This window comes from Diabrotica undecimpunctata, chromosome 1 (assembly GCF_040954645.1).
Source record: "Diabrotica undecimpunctata isolate CICGRU chromosome 1, icDiaUnde3, whole genome shotgun sequence".
Lineage (NCBI taxonomy): Eukaryota > Metazoa > Arthropoda > Insecta > Coleoptera > Chrysomelidae > Diabrotica > Diabrotica undecimpunctata.
The window spans coordinates 67,199,646-67,224,920 of NC_092803.1; the positions used below are offsets into that span (position 1 = coordinate 67,199,646).

The following is a 25,275-nucleotide window of genomic DNA, read 5'->3' on the forward strand; positions in this document are numbered from 1 at the left end:
ATAGAAAACTAAAAAGAAATCCTCAAAGCTGTGTTAATAATTAGATTATTAAATTGCACATTTGATCCTATTTTTAAGTAATTAATTTTGTTTAAACATTTGTTATAGGTGTTTAGACCATTATCCTTTAATTTAACTGATCGTGTTCGTGATTTTCATTCACTAGTTACTCTGGGGTATTTTTTGCTGTTTGGTCAAGTCGATACGAATCTATCTAACAATGACGTATTTAAATTTATCATCACTGTTGATAAAGTATAGTTGCTTGCACTGTTGATAAAGTATATTGAGCTCTGAAATTAATGGATAAGATATCCTCTTGTTTTTGGTTTTTACAATTTTTATTCTAGACGGTCAAACTTTAATAGGTTTTGATTGGTTTTTGATAATTTTGGATATTTAAATCTTCACTTTTAAAAAGAAATTTGAAAATTAACTTAATAAATTTTAATTTTTTGACAGAGGTGTCGCTTAGGTTTGCTTCTGCCTTCCTGACATTCTAATGTACAGCTGTTCCTTTGGTTTAACAAGGCAGCCATTGGTTTAATAAGCAATCTCAAATGCGATTTTTCAAATCTTAAAAGGGTTTAATTCCTAAAGGCTTTTGCCTTGAATGTGTCATTTAATGCGTTTTGTGTTAAAATTACTTTTTTATGAGGTAGGTATGTATAACCTCCTATAAGACGTAATTTATTTTTATCTTTGTATTTAATACAAACAATTCTCTTAAAGTATTGTTCTTTATAGGAAGCTCTGAAGATGGCATGTGACATGTTGAAAGTAAATAAAAAATTTTACACACTATCAAGTTTTTGAAAACATACACCTGTTGCCAGTTTGATCTACATTTTATTTCTTAACTGTCTTTTCTTTTTAATCCGGTCTTTCTGATTATCCATTTAAAGACAGCATAGATCGCTCTATCTGAACGGCCTGGGTTAATATTTGTTATGAATTTCAATGACATATGGAAAGATTTTCAGATTTATAAAAAGGCATTACATTTTATCTTAATTATTGAAATCTAAGAGCCATCTAAAACTAAAAAAAGGTATTATTACAAAACACAGAGAATGATAAAATAGCCAGAATTGACAGAAGTAAGAACTAGCTTTAAGATAATGAAATAATAAAATTAAAAATACTACAACCTAGCACTATAAAAAGTTTTGATTTCAGAAAATCACATGGTGGTAGACAATTAGACGAGAAATATCTATAAAAGGTATTATTATCGATAGGTACCAAAATAAAAATTCATGGAATAATGTAAATATGAATCTATGAAATCAAACTGGAATGACAAGAATTTTTTTAATTCTGAGTGCTTTTTTATGTGGTTTTTGAAAATTAGGGGAAAATGTCATTACAACTGCTGATACCACACAGAAATAAACACCAAAGAGAATTATGATAAAGATTGGCTATACACAGCATATTATGTTTGCAGTTTACCACATTCCAATCGCCATTTCTTTTTTTCCTTTTTTAGTAATCCCTTTTCCATTGCTGTTTTTATTTGTTTGTTTCACTGTAATTTAGGACTATAATAGTGTCTCTTACACATTCATTTGTTCTCTAATTCGTTGGTTAATCTGCAGCTTTCTCTCCAAACCATCATTTTCATGGCATTTATTCTATTTTGCGTTTTTTTATAATTATTTCCCAATCCCAGCTCAAAAGTCCTGCTTCCAGATTTTTATTAGGTACACGATGTCGTCGTTGACTTCTGCTAAAAGTATTTGATCATCGACAAACAAAATGATACAGATTTGATAAACAAAAACAATTTTATATTCTCCAAAGAGTCCACATTTGGGATAAGTTTTCAAGGAAATCTTAAATATGTAACAAAAATAAAGTACTCACCTTCCACTTGGTATGCAGAAGTCGCCACACCAAACATAAAACCTTCTGGGAAACGTTTATTATTAGTCTCATATTGGTCACTCAAGCTGGAAATAAAAATAAAAAGGAGTAATAAAGAACAAAAACTTAAAACAAAAATAAAGCATTTATATATTAAAGAGACAGTTGGTATATTACGTATGAAATTAAATATATTTGACGTTTATATCTATAATATAAAAATGAATCGCAAAATGTGTTGGTAAGCGCATAACTCAACAACGCATGGACCAATCATAACAATTCTTTTTTTAAAATGTTCCTTTAAAAGTCTAAGGATGGTTTTTACGGCAAGAAAAATTCGAATAATTTCCGGGAAAACCCTAAAAAAGCCCTTTATTTTTCCCATACAAAAATTTTCTAACTAAATGTAGAGTCAATTTAAACTTTATTGCTATTCAATGAAGTTTATATTAAATTACTAGCGGACCCCACAGACTTCGTTCTGTCAAATAGATTTGGAATGTGGCAGTTTATTTCTTTAATTTTCCTGAACAGAACCATCACCATGATGATAGGGCGGTGTGTGAGGGTCAGCTCGGGCGACCTAAGTATCTTCGCTTCCACGAATTTTGGCCACCCTTTTGGACCCACTAAAAACCCCGACTGGGCTGTCTGCCTGAGGGTTTCAAACTAAGATGGGAACTTAAGGTTCAAATCTGATTGAAAAATAATCTAAAGGGATAGTGGGAACCTAAAGGTGACAAATAGTTATAAAGTGGGTGCTTCAATGACAAAACATAGAGATAATTAATTATGTATTATTAACATAGGGTTAATAACCGATGTAATAAAAACTAATAAAATAAAACGTATGTAAGTATTTACAGTAATCGCTTTATTATCAAGTGAATCATAATTATTAACACAAATATGTTTTATTTTTATTGAAGTGCTTTATGATATACAATGTTTTTTGTTTGATTACCTGGTGAATATACAAACAAATCTGATGGTTTTCCAACACGGGAACAGGTAAGATCTACGGAGCAATCATAACCTATTTGGTGGTGCAATGATTTTATTAGCAGGAGATTAACGTCAAATATTGCCAGTAATTTCACGGTCAACGCTAGCTGATGAAATCAATGCATGTTTAAGTCCTCCAATTTGTGGAAACATGTCAAGGTATTACACTTAAACAAGAATATGCGTGTCAAGTTGCAAAATGACCAATCTGGAGACATGACTGGTGGCATTAACTTTTTTCAAAGTTTTTGTCAGTTAACTCGATTAAAAGATGAACTTATTCAAAAAGTGTTTCCAGATGTAGCTCAAAATTACAGAAACCATGATTAATGAAACCAAAATTATATTGGCTGCTAAAAACAAAGATGTAAATAAATTAAATTTCAAAATTCAAGCACAAATTACAGGCGAATTAATGATATATAAATCAGTTGATTCGGCTACTAACCAAGATGATGTCGTTAACTATCTGCCTGAATTTTTAAACTCGCTGGATTTACCAGGATTGCCACCTCACAATCTTCAATTAAAGGTTGGATCGGTAGTTATAATGTTGAGATATATACCAACCGCATCTTTGTAACGGCACACAGTTAGCGATAAAAAAATTATTTAACAACGTGATAGAAGCAACTAAAGGAAAGCATAAAAGAGAAGACGTTTTGATACCACGCATCCCAATGATTTCGGCTGATGTACCACTTGAATTTAAACGACTACAGTTTCCAGTGCGGCTTGCTTTGCTATGACCATAAATAAGTGTCAGGGGCAATCATTAGGTGTTTGTGGTATTAATCTAGAAAACCCATGTTTCTCACGTGGTCAATTGTATGTTGCCTGTTCCCGTATTGGAAAACCATCAGATTTGTTTGTATATTCACCAGTTAATCAAACAAAAAACATTGTATATCGTAAAGCACTACAATAAAAATAAAACAGATATTTGTTAATAATTATGATTCACTTGATTTACAATAAAGCGATTACTGAAAATACCTATATACGTCTTATTTCATTATTCTTTATTACATTGGTTATTAACCCTACGTTAATAATAATAATAATAATAAATAATTAGGTATCTCTATGTTTGGTCATTGAAGCACCCACTTTATAAATATTTGTCACCTTTAGGTTCCCACTATCCCTTTAGATTATTTTTCAATCAGGTTTGAACCTTAAGTTATCCTCTTAGTGTGAAGTCCTCTGGCAGATATCCCAGTCCGGGTTTTTAGTGGGTCCAAAAGGGTGACCATAGTTCTGGAAGCGAAGATACTTAGTTCACCCGAGCTGACCCTCACACACCGCACTATCCTCATGGAGACGGTTCTGTTCAGGAGAATTAAAGAAATTAACTGCCTTATTCCAAATCTATTTGACAGAACGAAGTCTGTCGGGTCTGCTAGTTAAATATTAAAAGTTGTAACAAATCATAATTCCTATGATGACGCCTATATGGGTCTTAGTGATGAACTAGCCATGTGTATCAGCAGATGTCAAATGGTCTATTATGTTAATGTGATCCAAGAAGTGAAGTGAAGTTGAATTCATGTGATTCGGTAATTAGTTATATGCGGACACTAATGCTTCAATATTTAATTACGGGACATCGCCTTTGGTTACTAAAACGAACAGTGTTTCGGAATTTAAATCCGGACTGTTTGTGGTGTATTCTATTAAACAATAAAGTAGCTTCGGTCTAACTACTGGACTACATACTCTTAATAGCTTCGGTATTAGTTACTGGACTATACGTGTTTAAACCATCTGTTTTATTGAAAATCCGAAAGTGATCTAGAGTCAAATTGTCCAAGGTTATATTTAATACGGTGTCTGCCAAACCTAAGATCCTGGAGGTATTTTGCTCAAATTTGGACATACGAGCTATTTGGCAATTACTTTTTAATTTTATACATGAAAAACCATTTGTATAATGTGCGTTCGACGCAAAATAGAGACCGTCACGAACATTTTAAGCCGAGTAATTTCGACCCGATTTCTGAAGACGTTTCGAATAAATACGTGGACATAAACAGTAGAGACATACGAGTCAAAATGTAGTGTAAACCGATGTAAATGCTATATATATATATATATATATATATATATATATATATATATATAGTGTCATACAAATGTTTAAGGATTGCGCTTTAGTGTCGGACGAAAACGCGTACCGAGAAATCGCAATGATGTTTAATGATTTTGCTGCTAAATGGTATTAAGGCGTTAAAGATACTGTACCTACATGGGACAAACTTGTTGAGCTTTTAAGAATTACGTTTGGTTGGAGAAAACCAGCATACCGTATTGTTCGTGAACCATTTTCTGAGGAACAAGATAGAAAAACAACAGTTGACGTTTTCGTTTGTAAATGTAGGGTGCACAATTAGAACCAGGTAGTCCTACGGAATCGGATCGAATTAGACATGGTTTACGGATCATTGTACATAACTATTATAGAAAAGATTTCTTGAGAATCAGGCGCAACGTTTAATAATGATTTGCTTACAGAAGCACGGAAAGTTGATAATATCTTTGACCAACCTAGTTTTAAGGAGGAGAAAGCCTCTTAAAATCGTGAATCGTATCAAAACAGTCACGCTGTACTTATTGTCGTGTTCCTTGTCATTCTAAGAAAGATTGTCACAAATTACTTGCTCAACAATCTAAAGAATGAGCTGCACCTACGACTTTGTTAGTAATTTTAGGTTCCTCGCGTACAGTTAGTACTACCGTTGTAGAAACTATTTCGAAATCATACATTAGTTAAAATAACCCTTTAACTTGTTACGGTTGTGGTAAACCAGGTTTCATCAGAGCAAACTGTCCAGTAACCATATGGAAGCATACTCTTTAGATTTCTCTTTCGTAGATATATTTGTTCATCAATTACGTCACGATGGTCAAGGTTTAATCGATACAGATGCCAAAAAAAGTATAGCGGGTATGACTTTATACAACTATTTGGAAAATAAAGGTCAAACGTTCAAGTCAGAACAAATTTCTGTAAAATTTGCTGATAGTGTTCCAACGAGTGTTGCCAACGTTAGTTGATGTACAAGTAAGAGATAAAATAGTGCCTACTAAGTTGATAGTTTAGTCTGCTCTTCTCGCAGTAGTAAAAAGCAAACTACAGATCATCTCTATTTAAACTACAAAAGCTTACAACAACTACCAAAACATAAGGAATAATACTAAAGCATTATTTTAAAAATATTATTGACAACTTTTTGGACAGTATAAGCAGATATGAAGATTTATTATTACAGAAAAAATAACGTCAACTAATAGGGAATAAATAAAATAGACATCAGTACCTTATCTACGTACCTTACTAAATTGCGTAACACCAATAAAGGTTGAATCTTATATTCGATCAGAAAATACAGAGAAAATTACCGAGATGATAATATTTACCATATAAAAGATCGACGAAACATTAGAGAAAATAAAAAAAAACGAAAGTCTGTACTGTCGGACAAAATTCGTAATATAATTAATAACAACTAAAAATACTCTAGACTACAAGAAGGATTCGTTTGTTTTGTTTGTAAAGTAATAACACAAGTAGATTTATTTTTAATTAAAAAATTATAGAAAATTCAATAAATATCTTATGTAAACTAAATAAGAAAGTATATTAAATCACATAAATCAAGTACCAGTAAAAATGTAAGTGAAGCAGGGCGTTATCCAAAAAGTAAAATCAAACTTACTGGTAACCAGTTACTGTAGCTGCAAACAATAATAATATCAACATATTTTCGTCGTTTGGAAAAACCCATGAAAAAATTTTTTTTTAGGTTTATATACTCTTTATCTATATCTTCAATCGATCTATCTACTCAAGTCCACACGTTTACGTACAAACATTTTCAATTGTATAGAAGTCAAGAGCTTATCTTCTTTTGAACTTTAATTATATATCTATTGTGGAGAATATTTCCAAGATATTATCTACTAAAGCAATACCAATATTTTGTATAGAAAATTATATACTAAACTAAGCATTCATCCAGAAAAGTATTAAAGAAAGGCCAGGTAGAATATACCAGACCATATTGATCTTCAATACCTGACAATATTCAATACATTACTTTTCTGCATTGCTACATTTACATCTGAGATCATTTTTTCACATATATAAACATAAAGATAAAATGGTTATCGTATGTTTTTTAAAAAATTAGTCTGTTATTTAACCATAATCATGTACGCTCAATATTGTGTATTGTGAGAGATTTGAATGCTAATATTGGCAAAGGAGAACCAGAAGATATCATAGGAAAATATGGTCTGGGAATACGAAATAAAAGAGGAGATATATTGGCATCTTTTTATGTAGAACAGCAACTAGTAATAACAAACACAATATTCAAACTTTCAAAGCGCCATCTTTACACCTGGAGATCACCAGCAGATACACCTGATCGAGTGGTTCGTAACCAAATAGACTTCATATGTATAAATAAAAGATACAGACATTGAGTGTTAGCAGTCAAAACATATCCATCTGCAGATGGAAAGTACTGAGGGAAACTGGACGAGAATTAATGATATAGGTATTAAAGACCATTCAAGACACAAAATTAAGTGCAATAAAAAAAGAGGATTCACGCAATAATCAGGCAGAAGATACGATTATCGAAAATAAAATTTCATAGTAAAGGATATAATAAAATTAAAAACTATAAAAATAAACACGCTACATTTCATCTACACAAGAAATTAAAAGAGATCGCCGGAAACAAACGGAAAAAACTATCCAAAAGCTTAAAAAACAAAAATGGTCACAGAATATTAGATATTAATGAACAGTTGTTAAAAGAATGGAAAAACTACATTTCTGAATTATCTAAAGATAAAATAGTATAATACTATACACCGATTGCTAGGTTCCATTGATTGCAAACATCGTGCAAAGACATGCAGTGATTATCGGAAAATAAGTCTGGTGAGTTAGGTTTTAAAGATCTTCCTGTAAGTAATACATAGCAGAATATACACGATATTAGAGAAAATAATTAGTAATACTCAATTCGAATTTAGGAGTGGCTTGAGTACGAGAGAAGCCTTATTTAATATCCAAGTTCTGATCTATAGATGCATAGATATAAATTAAAATGTATGGATCTGTACACTCAATTTTGAAAAAGTTTTTGATAAGGTCGGACATAACAAAATGCTAAAAATATTGAAAACAGCAGCAGTATTGGACGATAAAGATATACGAACAATTAAAAATCCATACTGGCACCAAGTAGAAAGAATAAAAGTTGAACAAGAACTGTCAGATAAAATAAGTATAAAGATAGAAGTGAGACAAGGCTGTATACTAGGGTCTTTACTCTTTACCTTATTCTTATACCATGATAGCAATAAGTCCAATATTCTTCATTTTGGACAAAATTATAGCAATTAAAAAGGCAGGGCGACCCAATCCTGATCTGAGATAGTAAATATCACCTACAGCGAATGGTACAACAATGAAAAATAGTGTACTGGGACATACAATATGAAAATGTTTACATCTTTAGTGGCAAAACGATACAAAACGATGTAATTAACAAGTCTTGATATTCGAGTATTTTGGAGTAAAAATATATCGTAATGAAAATGTAGTCATGGTTGTATATATTTTAAACTTTACTTCCTAAGGATGTCTTTGGATCCAAACACCTGCGACAGAGAGGAATATGTTCTGGTAGCAAGTATTATCTCGCATTTGCTTCTCCTCGCGCTTGTCCTTAGCTATTTGTACTCCTAGGTATGTGAGCTTTTTTACAACTTTAATATTGGCGTTGTCTATTGTCAAATTTTGCAAGGTTTGTTGTTTCCTTGTTTGTATTAGGGCTTTAGTTTTACGTTGAGAACTAGATCGTAGATTTTTTTGCAGTTTTTTTCAAGTTCCACTTAAAGTTCTGTGGTGTCTATTAGTTCACTTACTGTGATATTTTCAATTAATTGATTTCATTAAATCATTTTTCATTATTTGACTTGGTTTTAATCATAGTTATTGAAAAATCATATACAATAATTTTTTTACTGTGTTTATTGCTTTTTTGGAGGCAATCACTTTTGTTAAATTATCAATTTCTGTATTAGCTTATTTCGACAATCCAGCATATAATTTCCTTCCCCGGTAAAACAAAGAGCTTGTGGTTTCTTGCTACGGTAAATGGTAACCAGTTAAAACATGTTACATTATAAGAAATAAACTTTTTTAGGAACTCCAAATAAATGCCTTATTTGAACGACCAAGTGAAGATTCATATCAACGTTCCACTGTACGTATTGTATGTAGCTTCTTCAATATCAAATCAGCAACTTTGAGATAAATACACACCTGGTTCGTCCAAACAAGCCACAGAACAAATCCGTCTCTACTTTACAAGCCGTGCTATTAGATTTGCAATTGCAATTGTCTAACTAGGTAATCCTTACAGTAGGGATTGTGCAGAAAAATGTAATGGGTGCGGGGTCATATAGTACTTAAGATGCATTGGTTGTATATTAGCCAAATCGTGCAGGACATGATGCTCAAAGAAAAGGCATTTAGGCATTAAATGTCCGAAAAAAATATTCAGGCAATAATAATGTAAAGACCTCCAACATATCAGAAATTATACATTGGTCGTTCAGAAAGTAAAAAACCTGTTGAGATAAAAAATTTAAAACAAAAGATATCAACACAAAACTTTATCTAGTTATGTAGTTGCCTTGATTGTCAAAGCATTTATTGTATCGTGATATCAGTTTTTCGATACCTGTGTTGTAATCTTCCACCGCCAAACGTCTGAGGCACTTCACCTTTGAGCTTTTTATCATTTTTTAAATGATGAAGCTTTTAAGTTAGGCTTTGTTAATTGAATTTTTTGTACTAAGATACGACTTAATCTTTTCTACATTATTATTGTCCATAGTTATATCCTCAGTTATATCTAGAGATTCGTTTGTTAGATATTTAGTTTTTGGTAGATTTATTTCTTTTGATTTTGTATTTAGGTCTTACAGCATTTCCTGCAATTCTTCTCTGTCTTTTGCTACTAACGCAACGTTATCGGCAAATCTCAGGTGATTCAGGTTTTTGCCGTCTATCGTCACTTCTTTATTTCCCATTTCTAAAGTTATATATCTTCTAGAGCTAAAGTAAATAGCTTAGGTGCGATAGAATCTCCTTGTCTAACCTCTTTCTGTAGTTTTATTTTTTCTGTTATTTTTTTCTGTTTTTACTTTCGATGTCATATATTATATTCTTAATGGTTTTTGTATATCGGTCATCAATTCTAGCGTTGCTTAAGGCGTTAAGGATGACTTAATGGCTCAATTTTCTATGTAAGCAAATGCCCTCTCATAATCTACCATAGCAATCCAGTGTTTTATTGTATTCGTTTTATTTTTCAATTAGTGTTATTATTACTTGTATATGATCTATGGTGCTATAACCTCTTCTAAATCCTGCCTACTGCCGAGGCTGATAAATATCCAGTTTGTTTGTTAGTCGCAATATGATTTTCTGCACAAACAGCTTATATAAGACTGATAACAGGCTAATAGGTCTATAGTTTTATAATTTAAGCCTAGGAGAGGACTAGGCTAAGATAAAAATTAAGGTATGTAAGGAAAAGATCGAAGAAGACCTGGTAAGAAACGCTTGGGCCGTACTGATCATATGTATATTTTATGTAGCAATATCAAATTTACCTTATTTTCAAGGAGATTTATTCGAAGGAGATTTACATGAGACATCAATTATTGTTTAACCACATTTTCTTCCTGAAACCATCTTTCAGCAAAAATGATTTCTACATATTTAGAGAATAAATGTAAATAAATGACATAAACATAACTTATTGTGATCTTAGTAATTTACCTAGTCAACGTTACCAGCAATCACCAAAAATACTTACCTACCCTTGCTAATTGTTTTAGTTTATGAGGCCAATATAGAGTATAATATAATATCAACAAAACTTAAAATACAATTAAGCTGTAATTAACGTTGGCCCTATACTACGAAACCCAGAAGAAGAATAATCGACAGACATTAAGCCTTTTATTATTTATGCTACTCCCAAGCCCATATCCTTTTTGTACGGTATAACAATCGGCGCTATAAAAATTCACTGAACGGCATATTCAATGCAACACTAATTGGACATGTCATAATAATAAAATGCTTAAACTAACTGATAATAAAGGAAAAGGAAATCAATAAATAGTTTTTAAAAAGGCTATTCTACAACCTAAAATCTAATTTTATATTTTTACTTAGACTAATAATATCCTTATCAGCCCAAGTATCTCAGTAAGCATAGTTATTATTACAGAATATATATCCCTATATGTCAGAATTTATCTTGATTGATTGATACTTCAATAGAACATTTTAACCTTGCAATTAACCTTAAGGTTAAATTTAAAAATTTATTAAAATATTTATACATTTGTTTTTTTTTTCTTAAAATAAAACTTTTTTTTATTTACATAAAGCCGCATCAACCATAAAACGTTATTAGTTTGAGAAAGAAGTTGCAGAAATTGATAAAGTAAAAAATTATTTTATTTTATGAAATAAATTTACATCCCGAAGATATTTAATTATATTGAATTAGTAAATTTGCCCGTCGCATACGACGGGGATCCAATCAATTGTCATCATGTTTTTTACTGTACCCTGTATATATATATATATATATATATATATATATATATATATATATATATATATATATATATATGTATATATATATATATATATACATTATACGTGCCAACGTATATATATTATACGTATATAGCGTGCCAACAATATACATTTATATATATATATATATATATATATATATATATATATATATATATATATATATATATATATATATATATATTGTTGGCACGCTATATACATTATACGTCTCACGTCGTTTTATTTGATGTGTCATATGCTAGTATTAGACTAGTTGTTTATTTTGTAATCAGTTAGAGGCCTTTTTCAGGTGAATAAAGCAAATTTACCTTATGCTTTATATATAAAGCGAATATGTCTATTATTACGCACAGTGTCATGCGATATGTTGTATGTCGCTATACGTTTGTTAATAACGAAGACGATGTGTAGTGTGCTTTTGGTAGTCGCCTTGTTTGTTTTTTCTATCCGAATATATTCTTTATATCCTCCTCTTCCATTTGTTAAGTCTCATGTTAGGATTCTATCAGCTGTTTATTTTGTATTCAGCCAGAGGCCTTCTTTAAGCCAATAAATCAAAATTTATCTTATAGTAAATCTATTTTTGTCCCTAGTGCCCTATGATATATCGTATGTCGCTATACGTTCAATAATAATGAAGATACTGTGTAGTGCCCTTTTGGTAGTCGCCTTGTTGGTTTTTTCTATCTAAATATATTCGTTATATAGGCCCCTTTTATTTGATATGTCGCATATTAGGATTTGTTTAGTTGTTTATTTTGTACTAAGCTAGAGGTCTTCTTTGTCAATATATCAAAATTTGCCTTTTAATTAAACTATTTTTATCCATAGTGTCGTCGTATGACATCTCGTATGTAACTATAGGTTCATTAAATAATTTAGGTGAGAGAGTGTCGTACTGTCTCACACCTCGCTTGATATTAATTTCTCTGGTGATATCATGTAGTTTTACACGCATTGTGGCGTTTTGGTATAATGTTTGTACTAGCCTTTGTGAGCCCGTAATCTGTTCTACTATTGTTCAGAGCAGTTATAATGCTGTCTAATTCCACAGTGTTGAAGACCTTTGAAAGTATACGAGGAGGTATACCAGTGGTCTGTTATATTCTAGCGACTTTTCTGTTAAGGTTTTTACTGTTTGTGGGTGATCGTTTGTTCCGAATTTTGAGCGGAAGCCAGCTTGTTCTCGGGGCTGGTAGAAATCTAACTTTTTCTCTAGTCTTGTCGTCATTATTCTGGTAAATATTTGTTTACCCGTAATTCTGTTTAACTTGATTTAATTTTGTTTAATTCTAAAGTTCGACTCGAGCAGTCGAACAGTACGGAAGTGCTCAAGAGAGAAGCGTGCTTAGGTAGGGGCGACTGACCTATTGTCAACGGAGCTTTTCAGCTCCCGGTGGGTAAGACACCGAGTGTGGCATAGGCACTTGTCCTACATATTAGCGAAAAGCGGATGCGAGGTTGTTACTAGTTAAACCGTCGAGGAGCTGTTTTTATAGGCTCCTCGCGGAGGCTATAATAGCTTTGCATTTGCAAAGAATTCGGGATCACCTCAGTGTGTCGTCAGGGATGACACTGTAAGGCCTTGACATTTGATAAGGTCGGACAGAAACGGCCCCTGCTCCCGAGGTGTAAGAAACTGGAAGAGGATCTCTCACTGTGAATACAGGGAGTGAACTACCGCGAGGTACCTGGGACGGCACCCAGTAAGCCGTACTGACAGCGGTCAGACGGTGGAAAAAAAACAGAGTCGTCTAAGTAGAATTTTCTTATATCTTATGAACTATTTGTTCACTGCCTTACGGCAATATGAGTGATATCCCCCCCCCCCCCAGAGAAGAAGAAGAGAATGATTTAGCCAAATCATCAAACCCCTCTATTGACAGCTCGATCGAGCTATATAATAAATTTATTAAATCGACTAATCCCGCGATCAATGACATAGAAATCGTGATATCTTCTGACGATGACTCCTATCTGCCCGAGTCGGAGGAAGAAAAAAGCGAAATCGACACCGATAACGATGTTAATACGATGGACGCCATCGACGAAGAGCCGAACTAAGCCGCAGAATCGCGCGAAGCCCCGCCCCCAACTGTAGTAGAGACACCACCCGTCGTGGACAACGTCTCCAAAAATAAAGCCGAGCCCGAAATCGGCAAGAAAATGAAAAGGCTAAGGCCCAAAGAAGACTCTCCGGAAGACGAAGAAGTAAAGAAAAAGGCCAGAGAAATGGCGGAAAGGGAAAAGGCCAATGAGCTTTTAAGGTCGGTCAATGTACTGACGGAACAGATCAAATCCCTAAAAGAAGAAAGCCGTATCCGCGAGGAAAAGGCGAATAAACAAATCCAAGACCTCGCTCAGATGACTGAGCTGAGAAACGAAAATAAGGAAAAGGACAAGGAATGTCCTAGTTGAACTAGGAATCGGTTCACCTCCCCCGCAAAGCCATCCGGTAGCAAGGGCAAGCCTAAAGAGCCAGAAAGAATCATAACAACAAAAGAACCTGCAGGTTGGACACAAGTCCAAAACAAAAAAGGAAAAAAGACAGGCACCACTACTGAGAAATCAGACAGTAGTGTGAAAACAAAAATAAGCGTCGCCGAAAAGCAGACGCAGATAATAAATCAGCAGAAAGAAATCGAATTTAACAAGGCTGCGAAAGAGGCTCATGAAAGAAGCCAGAAAAAGAAAACTGCCCAAAACAACTTGATCAAAAATAGCCAAGTTGAAAAAGAAAACGACGTACCAAAAAACTCACCGCAAACAAGCGAGGAGCCTAGAGTAAAAGAGCCAATAGTAAAAGAGCCGAAACCACCGGCGATAATCCTAAAAACTGTAGGAGAACACTAAAAAATCTTGCAGAGATCAGCCAACCAAGGCATAATATCAGTCAATAAGTTTGCACGATCAGGCAGATCGATTGTTATTAACACAAAAACTAGAAACGATTACCTAGGAATGGTACACATCCTAGAAGAACACACTCCAAAAGTAGAATTCATCGCATATCCCATAGATAGCGATAAACTAAAAAGAGTCATTATAAAAGGGCTATCTGCTACTACTAGCACAGTAGCAATTAAAGACGAACTATATAATAAAGGAATAGAAGCAACAAGGGTGATCAATATGATCTCCAAAAAAGCTGATAAAAAAGTACTGCCACATTTCATCGTCACCCTCAAAGAGGAAGACGTTGCAAAAATCAAAAAAATATCTGATATATGCTACATGCGCATCTATGTGGAGGATGAATTCAAAATCACAAAAGATACAGTGTTATAACTGTCAAGGGTTCTATCACAGCTCAAAGGCTTGCCATTGCGGATCCAGATGTGTAAAATGCGGAGAAAACCACATCAGTAACGACTGTGAGAAAAGCCGGGAAACCGACCCCAAATGTGCAAACTGTGGTGAAGCGCACACAGCAAATTATAGAGGATGCTCTAAGGCCCCCAAAAAGAAAACACCTGCCCCAACAAGACCGGTAGGAAGACCCATAAACAGCGCTCCAATCAACAAAGGAGTCAGCTACGCACAGGCAGCGAAAAAATCCGCTGAAACCACCACAGAATCTCCAGCACAACCACAAGAAGTGTCGTTACAGGACACAGCTACCCTTATCGCAAACTTCCATACAGAGTATAATAACAAAATGATGAAAATGATTTCCATAATGGACAAAGCAACAAAAATGATGACTGCATTTGGAGAAGCCGTCCGTAAATGTTAGCAAACCAAAACGAAGATCTACGCATTGGGTCATGGAATTCCGGCGGAATATTCAAAAAGATTAACCTTCTGGATAAAATAATAAACAGATTAGAGCTCGATATCGTAGCCCTTCAAGAAACCAAACTAGTGGAAAGAAAAAAAAAACAAAATTTCCAGGCTACGATATCTATAGAACGGATCATAGAGCATTATCAGGAGGAACAGCTATATAAGTCAAAAAGGGACTCGAACACGAGCACATCCCAACACCAGATGGACTGGTGACAATGAAAGCCACAATTATTCGACGTAAGGCCAACAACGAAACACTAAAAATAGTGTCAGCTTACGTCAGACCACATGATCCGATTTTCAACGAAGATTTGAGCCTAATACTGAACTCAGAAGAGCCAACTGTAATTATTGGAGACCTAAATGCTAGATCTCCCAATTGGTTTGACAGGACGACCAACCGAAACGGAAGATATCTCTGCAACCATCTCGAGAACAGACCGAACACATATGTCATCGGACCAACAGAACCGACATGTTTCCACGGAGAACTCCCTACGTATCTTGACATTGCAATCCTACACAACGCGGGTCAACAATACGAGATACACTCTCTAAATGAAGGCGATTCGACACATAACCTAATCGTCCTGACCTTGGGCGCAATAGAATTGAACTATTTGCAGCCCCACAACAGAAAGAAGACAAGTTGGCCAAACTTCAGAAGAATTGTGAGCGAGAACAACAATTAATAATATTACAGAACTAGAAGATAGTGTAATAAAACTAGAACAAGCAATAAACAATGCTATCGATGCCAGCTCCAAAACCGAAACAATCACAAGACAAAAAGGAGGAAGATTCAGGGATATAAGTATAGAACTTCAAAACCTAATCAAAGAGAAAAACCGGAAAAGAAGAAGAGCCTACCGCACAAGAACGGTAGAAGACAAAAGGATTGCAAATGAGCTAGACAGGGAAGTGAAAAAACAACTTCAAAATCATAGAAATGAAAGCTGGGACTCCTATATCGATGAGCTAAATCCTAACAAATCTGCCTTCTGGAAGTTATCTAAAATCCTCCGAAAGGACAAGAAACCCATACCTCCCCTACACGGAGTAAACGGGATTGTCCATACGGAAATCGACAAAGCCGAAGTCATGAAGGACGAATTAGAAAGGGCGTGTAGAAACAACGAACACCCCGAGACGATGACATAGACTTTGAGGAAGAGGTAGAAAGAGCAGCGAGAAGACTTAGAAGGAAAAAGGGCAGAATAGGTATTACACATACATCTCCCGAAGAAATAAAGGAACTTATAAAAATGACAAATGCCAAAAAAGCCCCAGGACCCGACAACATCACAAATAGGGCGCTGAAAAATCTACCAACAAAAGCTGTTGTTTATATCACTAACATAATAAACAGCATGCTAAAACTACGATATTTCCCAGATAGGTGGAAAGAGGCACACGTAATATGATTGCAAAATCTGGTAAAAACGGCACATTTCCGCAAAATTACAGACCAATCAGCTTATTATCATCTATAAGCAAGATAGCGGAAAGAGTCATACTAAAAAGACTCAATGAAGAATCACAAATGCTAGGAACCATACCAGAGGCTCAATTCGGGTTCAGAAGCGAACACTCCTGTGAATTACAGGTACTACGACTTACAGAATTTATCACCAAAGGATTTAATGAAAAAATGTACACAGCTACAGCTTTTCTGGACGTCAGCAAAGCCTTCGACAGAGTCTGGCACCATGGACTCATCTATAAAATGAATGAATTTGGTTACAGTGAGGCGATGACATGCCTCCTTGCGTCATATCTTGCCAACAGAAGGTTCAGAGTTCGAATAGGGGCAACCCTATCCGAAGTCGGGACCCTGGAGGCGGGTGTGCCTTAGGGAGCGGTGCTGTCGCCTTACCTGTACACCATCTATACGGCCGACATGCCAAAGGAGCCAGGCTCTCTGTTGAGTCTTTACGCTGACGACACAGCAATAGCTGTTAGCTGGAGAAACCCGGATCATGCAGCTAATCATCTGCAAAGAGCACTAAACAGATTCCGAAGATGGTGCATGAAATGGAAAATAGCCCTAAATCCAGACAAAACACAGGCTGTAATGTTTAGTCACAGAAGAAGTGTACCAAATCGCGAAATTACAATCGAAAACAACCCAGTAGACTGGACCAACGAGGCTAAATACCTAGGGGTACATCTAGACAAGAAGCTAACGTTCACTGAGCACATCAATCAGCAAGTACTCAAAGCCAAAGCGTTGAAAAGTCAGCTCTCAACACTTATAGGAAGGAAAAGTAAACTACGATTTAAAACCAAAATCAGGGTTCGAATAGTATTATCCTGCCAGTCCTAACATATGCATCCGCAGCGTGGGGACACACCTGTAAAACAAACAGGAAAAAGATACAGAGCACTCAGAATCAAATAGTCAGAAATGCCCTCAAGATACCAAGGTACGTACCCTTGAGATACGTATATAGAGACTCAGGACAAACAAGAATCCTACGCACGCTAGACGAGAGAGCATATGAAATTTTCAACGGACTAAGAAACCACCCAAGCAGAATGTTAAGAGAGCTGACTAACTACAATGAAAACATAAGGACGGTACATAGAAGACCAAAACAACAGATAGCTCGATATAGGGAGAACCCGAACGAATAAATAAAGAATGAGATGGTTGCAAGAACAACGAACAATAAAATGCAGTCATTCAGAAAACACACCAAAAAAACTCTGGCGAGAGGGTACGCTTTTCTTTTTAGGTTTTTAGGTAATTATAAGTCCAATATACACCGGGGTGTGTGAGAGCATTATACACTTGGGAATGCACACCCCAATACACGCAAACAAATAGGATTAAGGAAAAAAGGAAAGAATTGTTGCCCAGGCATTTTATAGTCCCGAAGCCACAAGGAAGTCCACAAAAAAAAAAAAATTGTGTTTTCTGATTAAATAACGTAAATTCATATTGATATATTCATACTTTTCATTAAACCGTTTCACGTAAATTTACCTTATATAGCAAACATAGAAGGGGCCCATCAGGCCTTCTATATACCGCTCCGCGGACTAGGCCCTTAAGGCAGATCGAATGAAAGATCTACTCGCGAAATCCGAGCACTAAGGTCATGTGCGGCATACATGGGCTTAGTATCCGGACCCCTCTCGGGTGCTCAGCCGGCGAGGAGAACAAAATTTATTTTGCCAAATCGGCGGCTGAGTGACCGAGCACACACTCTTTTCCGGACATAGAGTTATCAGCTCAGGCTGATGGCTCTATGGTCGGAACACACGCTCTTTTTTTTTTTTTTTAGGGACCCAAGTCCCGACGTAAAGCTAGAGTAAAATCAATAGAGTCAGTAAAGTAAATAGGGAGAAAAGCCTAGATGTGGCTACCCCTACAGTTAGGTGGCATACCCACATTCACTAAAAACCGAGGATGTCCTATTACCCAGGGCATCTTAAGTAAATTTTAGATCATAAGCCTCCTCACGTAAGTCACACGATGAGGAGGGGTGGTGGAAAAGCCTGGGGGTCAGATAGGTACCACTTCGACTAGCGAAGTGTGACCGGTTTGATCTTCGGACATGTGGATCCCATTCTTACATTGGTATACACATGTTCCTAGGGGCAGGGTTGATCACTGCGTGTGTATGTGTGTTGTTTAATTCTATTTACCTTTATTTAATTTTATTTTATTTTGGTAAAGCGTTGATGTTTAGTAAAGTCATTTTATTTTTATAGTAAGTGCATGTTTATCTTTTTATATTATGGGTATATTATACCCAATGAAATATAATATATATTACGTCATTGAACTTACCTTACAATTCGAGTAACCTATATTCTGAACAATTTTGCGAAAAAATGAATTACAGTGAAGTAGTAAAATTCAGATTTCTTACTTCACAGAGCTACTACGTTGAAGAAAATAGTTCAGATTCATTTTCAAGGTGGCGTCGTTACCTTACTGGACCAACAATGTGACTTGTCATCATAGTCTTTTATATAGATAGAAAATAAGGGACAGTACAATATACTTTTAAGCTGAATTGATTCGTCGTATACACTATTGATGCTTCTTTTTTAAAATAATATACTTTTTTTTTTTTTTACTAAAGACACAGAAGTGTACTTACATTAAAATCTGGTCAGTAAGACCAATTATCAATTTGTTTCTAACTTAAATTACTAATGAGATTAAAATTAGGTGTCTACTCACTAGTATCTTTCCTATTATCTCTAATAACTAGCATTAAATTTAGCATGCATACTCGCACAACACTTTACTCGGCTTTTCACTCACTCATACCAATTCAAAAGGCTTTGTTCTTTTGAGCCTTCTCTAATAATATACTTGAAATTTTGTTTACTTTTGTATGTACTATGTACTTTTCCTAAATGGATTAAAATTTTTTGTTGAACATTTGTAAACAAAATGTGTCTAAAGCGATATTTGATTGACTTACCTCTTTTTTCCCAAATGCTCACATGACTTATCTCCTTTGTAATGCAACATAGGAATGATAACACTGGATAATAGAAGATTTTATTACGTTAATACAAGCTTGCATAAATGTAACATATATTTAAGTACTAAAAAACATTAAGCATTAATGATATACACCTACTAATTACTATAAAACTAGTTAGAAGATACTTCAAACTTTTAATTATATTATTCAATTATGATATTCCAAGTATCAGTTTTGCCGATATTAACCTATCCTATAAAAATAAAAGCAGACACAAATATCAAAGGAAATCTTAAGAACAATAGAGATGAAAACACTACCGGCTATAGCAGGTAAAACTTTAAGAGACAGAATCCCTAATACACAAATCAGACAGATGTGTAAAGTACATGATATCGACAGATGGAGTAGCCAAAGAAACGAGAATGGAACCAACACATTAACAGAATTTAAAGAGAGAGCCTTTTCCGTATAGTAAGAAATAGAAAAGAAGGTGAAAGACCACAAGGCACACCCTCTAAACGATGGAGATATAGCTGACAGTCAACATCACAAATACTGCTAAATCAAATCGAAAACAACAGGCCTCAAGACGTAACATACAAAGAAAAAGAAGAATCTCAGATACACAGACAACACGGTACTGATTACATCTAATAAAAAAGAGTTGTAACGACTTATAAATAGGGTGACCGAATTTGTTAAATATGGGCAGAAGCTTAATACTTCGAAGACAAAACTTATGGTTGTTAGTAAAACAGAGTTGCAACCAATGAACATCAGAGCGTATGGAATAGAGTTAGAAAGAATCCACAATATCACCTATTTGGGCGCCAATATTAACGATAACTGGGATATAATAATACGCGTTGAAAGAGCCAGAGCCGATTTCTATAAACCAGATTAATACGCTACGCTGCTACATATTCTCCCGATCGCTGTATGGCATGGAGAGCTGGATATTTACAGTAACACTAACGAAAAAACTTAAGGCCTTTGAGAAGTGGATTTACCGACGAATATTACGGATAAGTTAAATTGATTGAATAATAAATAAAATAGTTTTACCCCGAATTAAAAAGAGCACAGAAATAGCAAAAACTCGAATAAAACTTCGAAAGCTACAATATTTCGGCCATGTAATGAAACTTTTAGAGAGGTATAACCTTTTGCACCTCATAAGTTAGGGCAAAATCGCCGGAAGAAGACATCCAGGCCGAAGAAGAACATCCTGGCTCCGAAATCTCCGAGAGTGGTATTAACAGACATCCGCTTATCTGTTTCGAGTTGCGTAGACAAAGTTATTATTGCCAATATAATCGCCAACGTTTATAAAATCAGACAGGGTACTAAAAGAAGAAGAACAATATTAGAAGTTGAAATTTTTTTCTTAAAATTATATCTGGTAAAATGTTTTTATATAACACTTTTTACATCACTAATAAACGCTGAACGTAGGATGCAAGGGATAGTGATGCGCAACGTATAGCCTCTCCTATCCAAATGTTAATCTCATCTACACGCGTGATGATCTTGATTCTGGTTATCCGGTGCATCCTGCTAGATAACAAACGAGGCTCTGAGGTTCATGGGGTCTGGGTGAGCGAAATGAGAGAGGAGAACGCCTACTCACATTTGCTACGGAAGAAGAGTTGGTAATCACCAATACATTCTTCAAATTACCACACAGAAGGTTGTACACATGGCGCTCTGCCGGTGACATGCCAGAAAATCTCATAAGAAACCAGATTGACTATATTTTAATAAGTAAAAGATTCAAAAACTCAATAACATCAGTGAAAACCTACCCTGGTGCAGATATTAAGTCAGACCATAACCCACTTATCACTAAGTTTCGTCTGAAATTTAAAAAAAATGCACAAACCTACTAGATACGATCTCAAACAACTAAGAGATGATGATATAAAGCAAGAAGTACGGGAATATCTGAAGAAAAACATATCTAAGTCAGAAGTAGTTAATGATGTTGACACAGAAATAAACCAATTATAAAACATTGGTAAGGAAATATTAGATCAATACCTGCAACCGAAAAATACAGAAAAAAAAAACCATGGATGATCGACGGTATATTACAGATGATGGACAGAAGAAGAGAATTCAAGCATAAAGACTACGTTGCATAACAATTTATGGGCAAAGAGATAAAAAAAGCTGTCAGAGAAGCTAAAAATAGAAATCTGGAAGAACAGTGTGAAGAAATCGAGATATTGGAACGTAAACACGATTCCTTCAACCTCCACAAAAAGATCAAAGAAGCAGCAGGCATCTATAAATAAAAAAGACCAGGACACTTAATAGACGCTCAAGGAAATCCAATAGTTGATATTGAAGAAACAAAAACAACATGGATAAACTATGTGACAACAACATTTGAAGACAATAGGAATGTCACCATCACACAAAATAAAAATGACGATACCGGACCACCTATTCTCGAAGCGGAAGTAAAAGCTGCTATAAACAACATTAAGGAGGGACAAGCCGCAGGACCAGACGAGTTCTACTCAGAATTTTTGAAAATTATGGATAAAGACGAAATAAAAAGACTTACCTTGATCTTCAACAATATATAACAAAGTAAAAAAATACCTCAACAGTGGCTAAGATCAACTTTTATAACAATCTCTAAAAAATCCAATGCCAAAAAATGTGAAGATTATCGAACAATAAGCCTTATGAGCCATCTACTGGAAACTTTTTTAAAAATTGTATATAAAAGAATATATAAACAGTGTGAAGAACATATGACAAACACACAATTCAGCTTCAGGGATGCATTGGGTATTCGAGAGGCACTTTTTGCAGTACAAGTTCTCTTTCAAAGATGTAGAGACGTGAATTGTGATGTATATGTGTGTTTTGTTTATTACCAGAAAGCGTTCGATAGAATAGAACATGACGAACTGATGAAAATATTAAATTCAATTGGTCTAGACAGCAGAGATCGCCGTATAATAAACAATATGTATTACGAACAAACTGCAGCTGTTAGAGTTGGGGATCAGTTAACAGACGACATAAAGATCAGGGATGTATATTGTCCCCATTATTGTTCAAAACATATTCAGAGCACATTATGAACCTAGCGCTAACGGACATAGACGAGGGAATCCTTATAAATGGAGAACGATTGAACAACATGAGATATGCTGATGATACTGTCATGTTTGCAGACAGTCTTGAAGGTCTGCAGACACTTGTCTCCAGGGTGGCAGAAGTAAGTAGCAGGTTTGGGCTTGATTTTAACATCAAGAAAGCCAAATACATGGTTATAAGCAAAAATAGGATACCACCTGGTCAATTACTAGTTAACCAACAACCTATAACACAATTCACCAACTTTTGTTATCTAAGTGCAAACTTAAATGAACAGTGGGACCAATCGACGGAAATTAAGATAAGAATCGAGAAGGCAAGATCAGCTTTCGTCAAAATGAAAAAATCTTTAACAGCCACGATATAAATTTGGAAATAAAAGTTTGTTTACTAAAATACTAGGTATTCTCCGTTATTTTATATGGCGTGGAGTCATGGACCTTAACTGAAGCATCACTAAAGAGACTCGCATCGCGAAAGCATTTGAGATGTGGTGCTATAGACGCATGTTGAGGATTTCCTGGATAGACAGAGTTACCAACGAAGAAGTACTAATTAGAATGGGTAAAGAGGAACTAGTTGTAACCATAAAACGTCGCAAACATGGACCATATAATGCGCAATGAACAACGATATGACCTACTTCGGACTATACTTCAAGGTACAGTGCATGGGAAAAGTGGTCCAGGACGAAGAAGAATATCCTGGCTGCATAACCTGCGAAAATGGTTTAACTTAAACACTACCGGATAGACACCAACGGATAGGCACCATAAGAAGAAGAATACACGCTGAGGCTAGTATCAAAAGAAAAAGAAGGCGCCTTTGAAGAAAATTAATAGAATCGGTAAAAGGAGATCTTAAAGATAAATCGAAGAAACCGTTTGAAGCTTTGAGCCTCTAAGGACTGTTGAGCTGAACTTCATATTAATTCTAGGTATTTTCTATTTCTTTATTTTATCGCATATATACAATAGCAGTTCTCTCTTTGTCCTCACCTCTACAACACTACCCATATCAGAAATGAGCCGAATATTTGAAATTCGTTTGAAAATAATTACTTTTAAATTATTTGACGATTAGCACATTATTGTTTTGTAATTATATATTTTTGAATAATTACCATAATGGTTCCACAATTGATTAATGACTTTCCTTAAACTAGCTGGTTATTGGAAATATTTTTTTCTTACGTAAAGCACAACGTTTGGTAAATGGTTTACAGGAATAGGAGACAGCGTTTAAATGGGATGTTTATTGAATTAAATTTAGGTGTGACGTGGAGTACAAAAGGATCACTAACTAGATCACTTGCTGACAAACCTACCCTCTAAAAATGTCTTCCATTTTTTATACGATTTTCTTATTTTTCCATTAAGTTCAAATTTATCAAATATGTATTATTTGTATGTCGAATGTATTATATATAAAATTGTAACTCTAAACAAAATCGTCGGGTTCTGACACGTGTACCATAACCAAAAATTTCTTTTAGTATTTTTTTTTTGGAATCCAGTGTACAATCCTTTGTATTTTTTCAATAATTAAAGAAAGAAAAGAAAAATAAAAAATAGTACCAGCATTTTCCTGCTTACCACATGATCTCTTCTAGTGGGATACTTAATATTTTACATAAGTGAATCATTGTTAAATTAACATTAGTTATTTAAATCATCTTGTAGCATAGCTCCGAAGATGGCTTTGTAAGCCGAAAGGGCTCAGCTATAAATTAAAATCTTTGACACACTTCAGAAATACTTTCTTTTTCTATATTTTGATTTATAAACAATATGTCATTCGTAAAGCGAAGGTTTTACACCTTGACTAAACCTACTGAAACGTCTACTTCTCATTTATTTTTTGTCGCAACGCCCAGGAGAGTCAGTCAACTTCAAGCATCGGCGAGAAGCGCTACTACCTGACTTGACAATAGCAAGTGCGACCTTGTCGAAACGTCGTCAAAATAATGGTTTTTATCAAAACCAAAATTATTCAACGCGGAGTCGAACCAGGAAAACTACCGAGAGCAAATATAACTATCTCGGAAAATTTCAAATTTATATATATATATATATATATATATATATATATATATATATATATATATATATATATATTGCTATGATATTTTGTTTGTGTGTAGTTTTATGAGCAATGCGTGTTTTTAAATAACATATATATATATATATATATATATATATATATATATATATATATATATATATATATATATATACAGATATATATATATATACAGATTGAACGAATTTAAAACGGAACATACAATTTAATATATGTCTGTTTGAACTGCATTTGAAATAGTGG

The 25,275-nt window shown here is 34.5% G+C and overlaps 2 protein-coding genes across 2 annotated transcripts in view; one reads left to right on the forward strand and one right to left on the reverse strand.

Annotated features, from left to right (window-relative positions):
* LOC140450382 (myrosinase 1-like) overlaps positions 1-6,745 on the reverse strand; it is a 37,670-nt gene extending 30,925 nt beyond the window's left edge. The window contains exons 1-2 of the mRNA XM_072543981.1: positions 6,597-6,745; positions 1,870-1,955 (exon numbers count right to left, since the gene is read on the reverse strand). Coding sequence (XP_072400082.1) covers positions 1,870-1,955; positions 6,597-6,640 — 130 coding nt within the window. The 5' untranslated portion in view covers positions 6,641-6,745. The remainder of the gene's footprint in view (positions 1-1,869; positions 1,956-6,596) is intronic.
* LOC140450391 (acyl-CoA Delta-9 desaturase-like) overlaps positions 1-25,275 on the forward strand; it is a 212,434-nt gene that overhangs the window by 35,304 nt on the left and 151,855 nt on the right. The window lies entirely within an intron of this gene.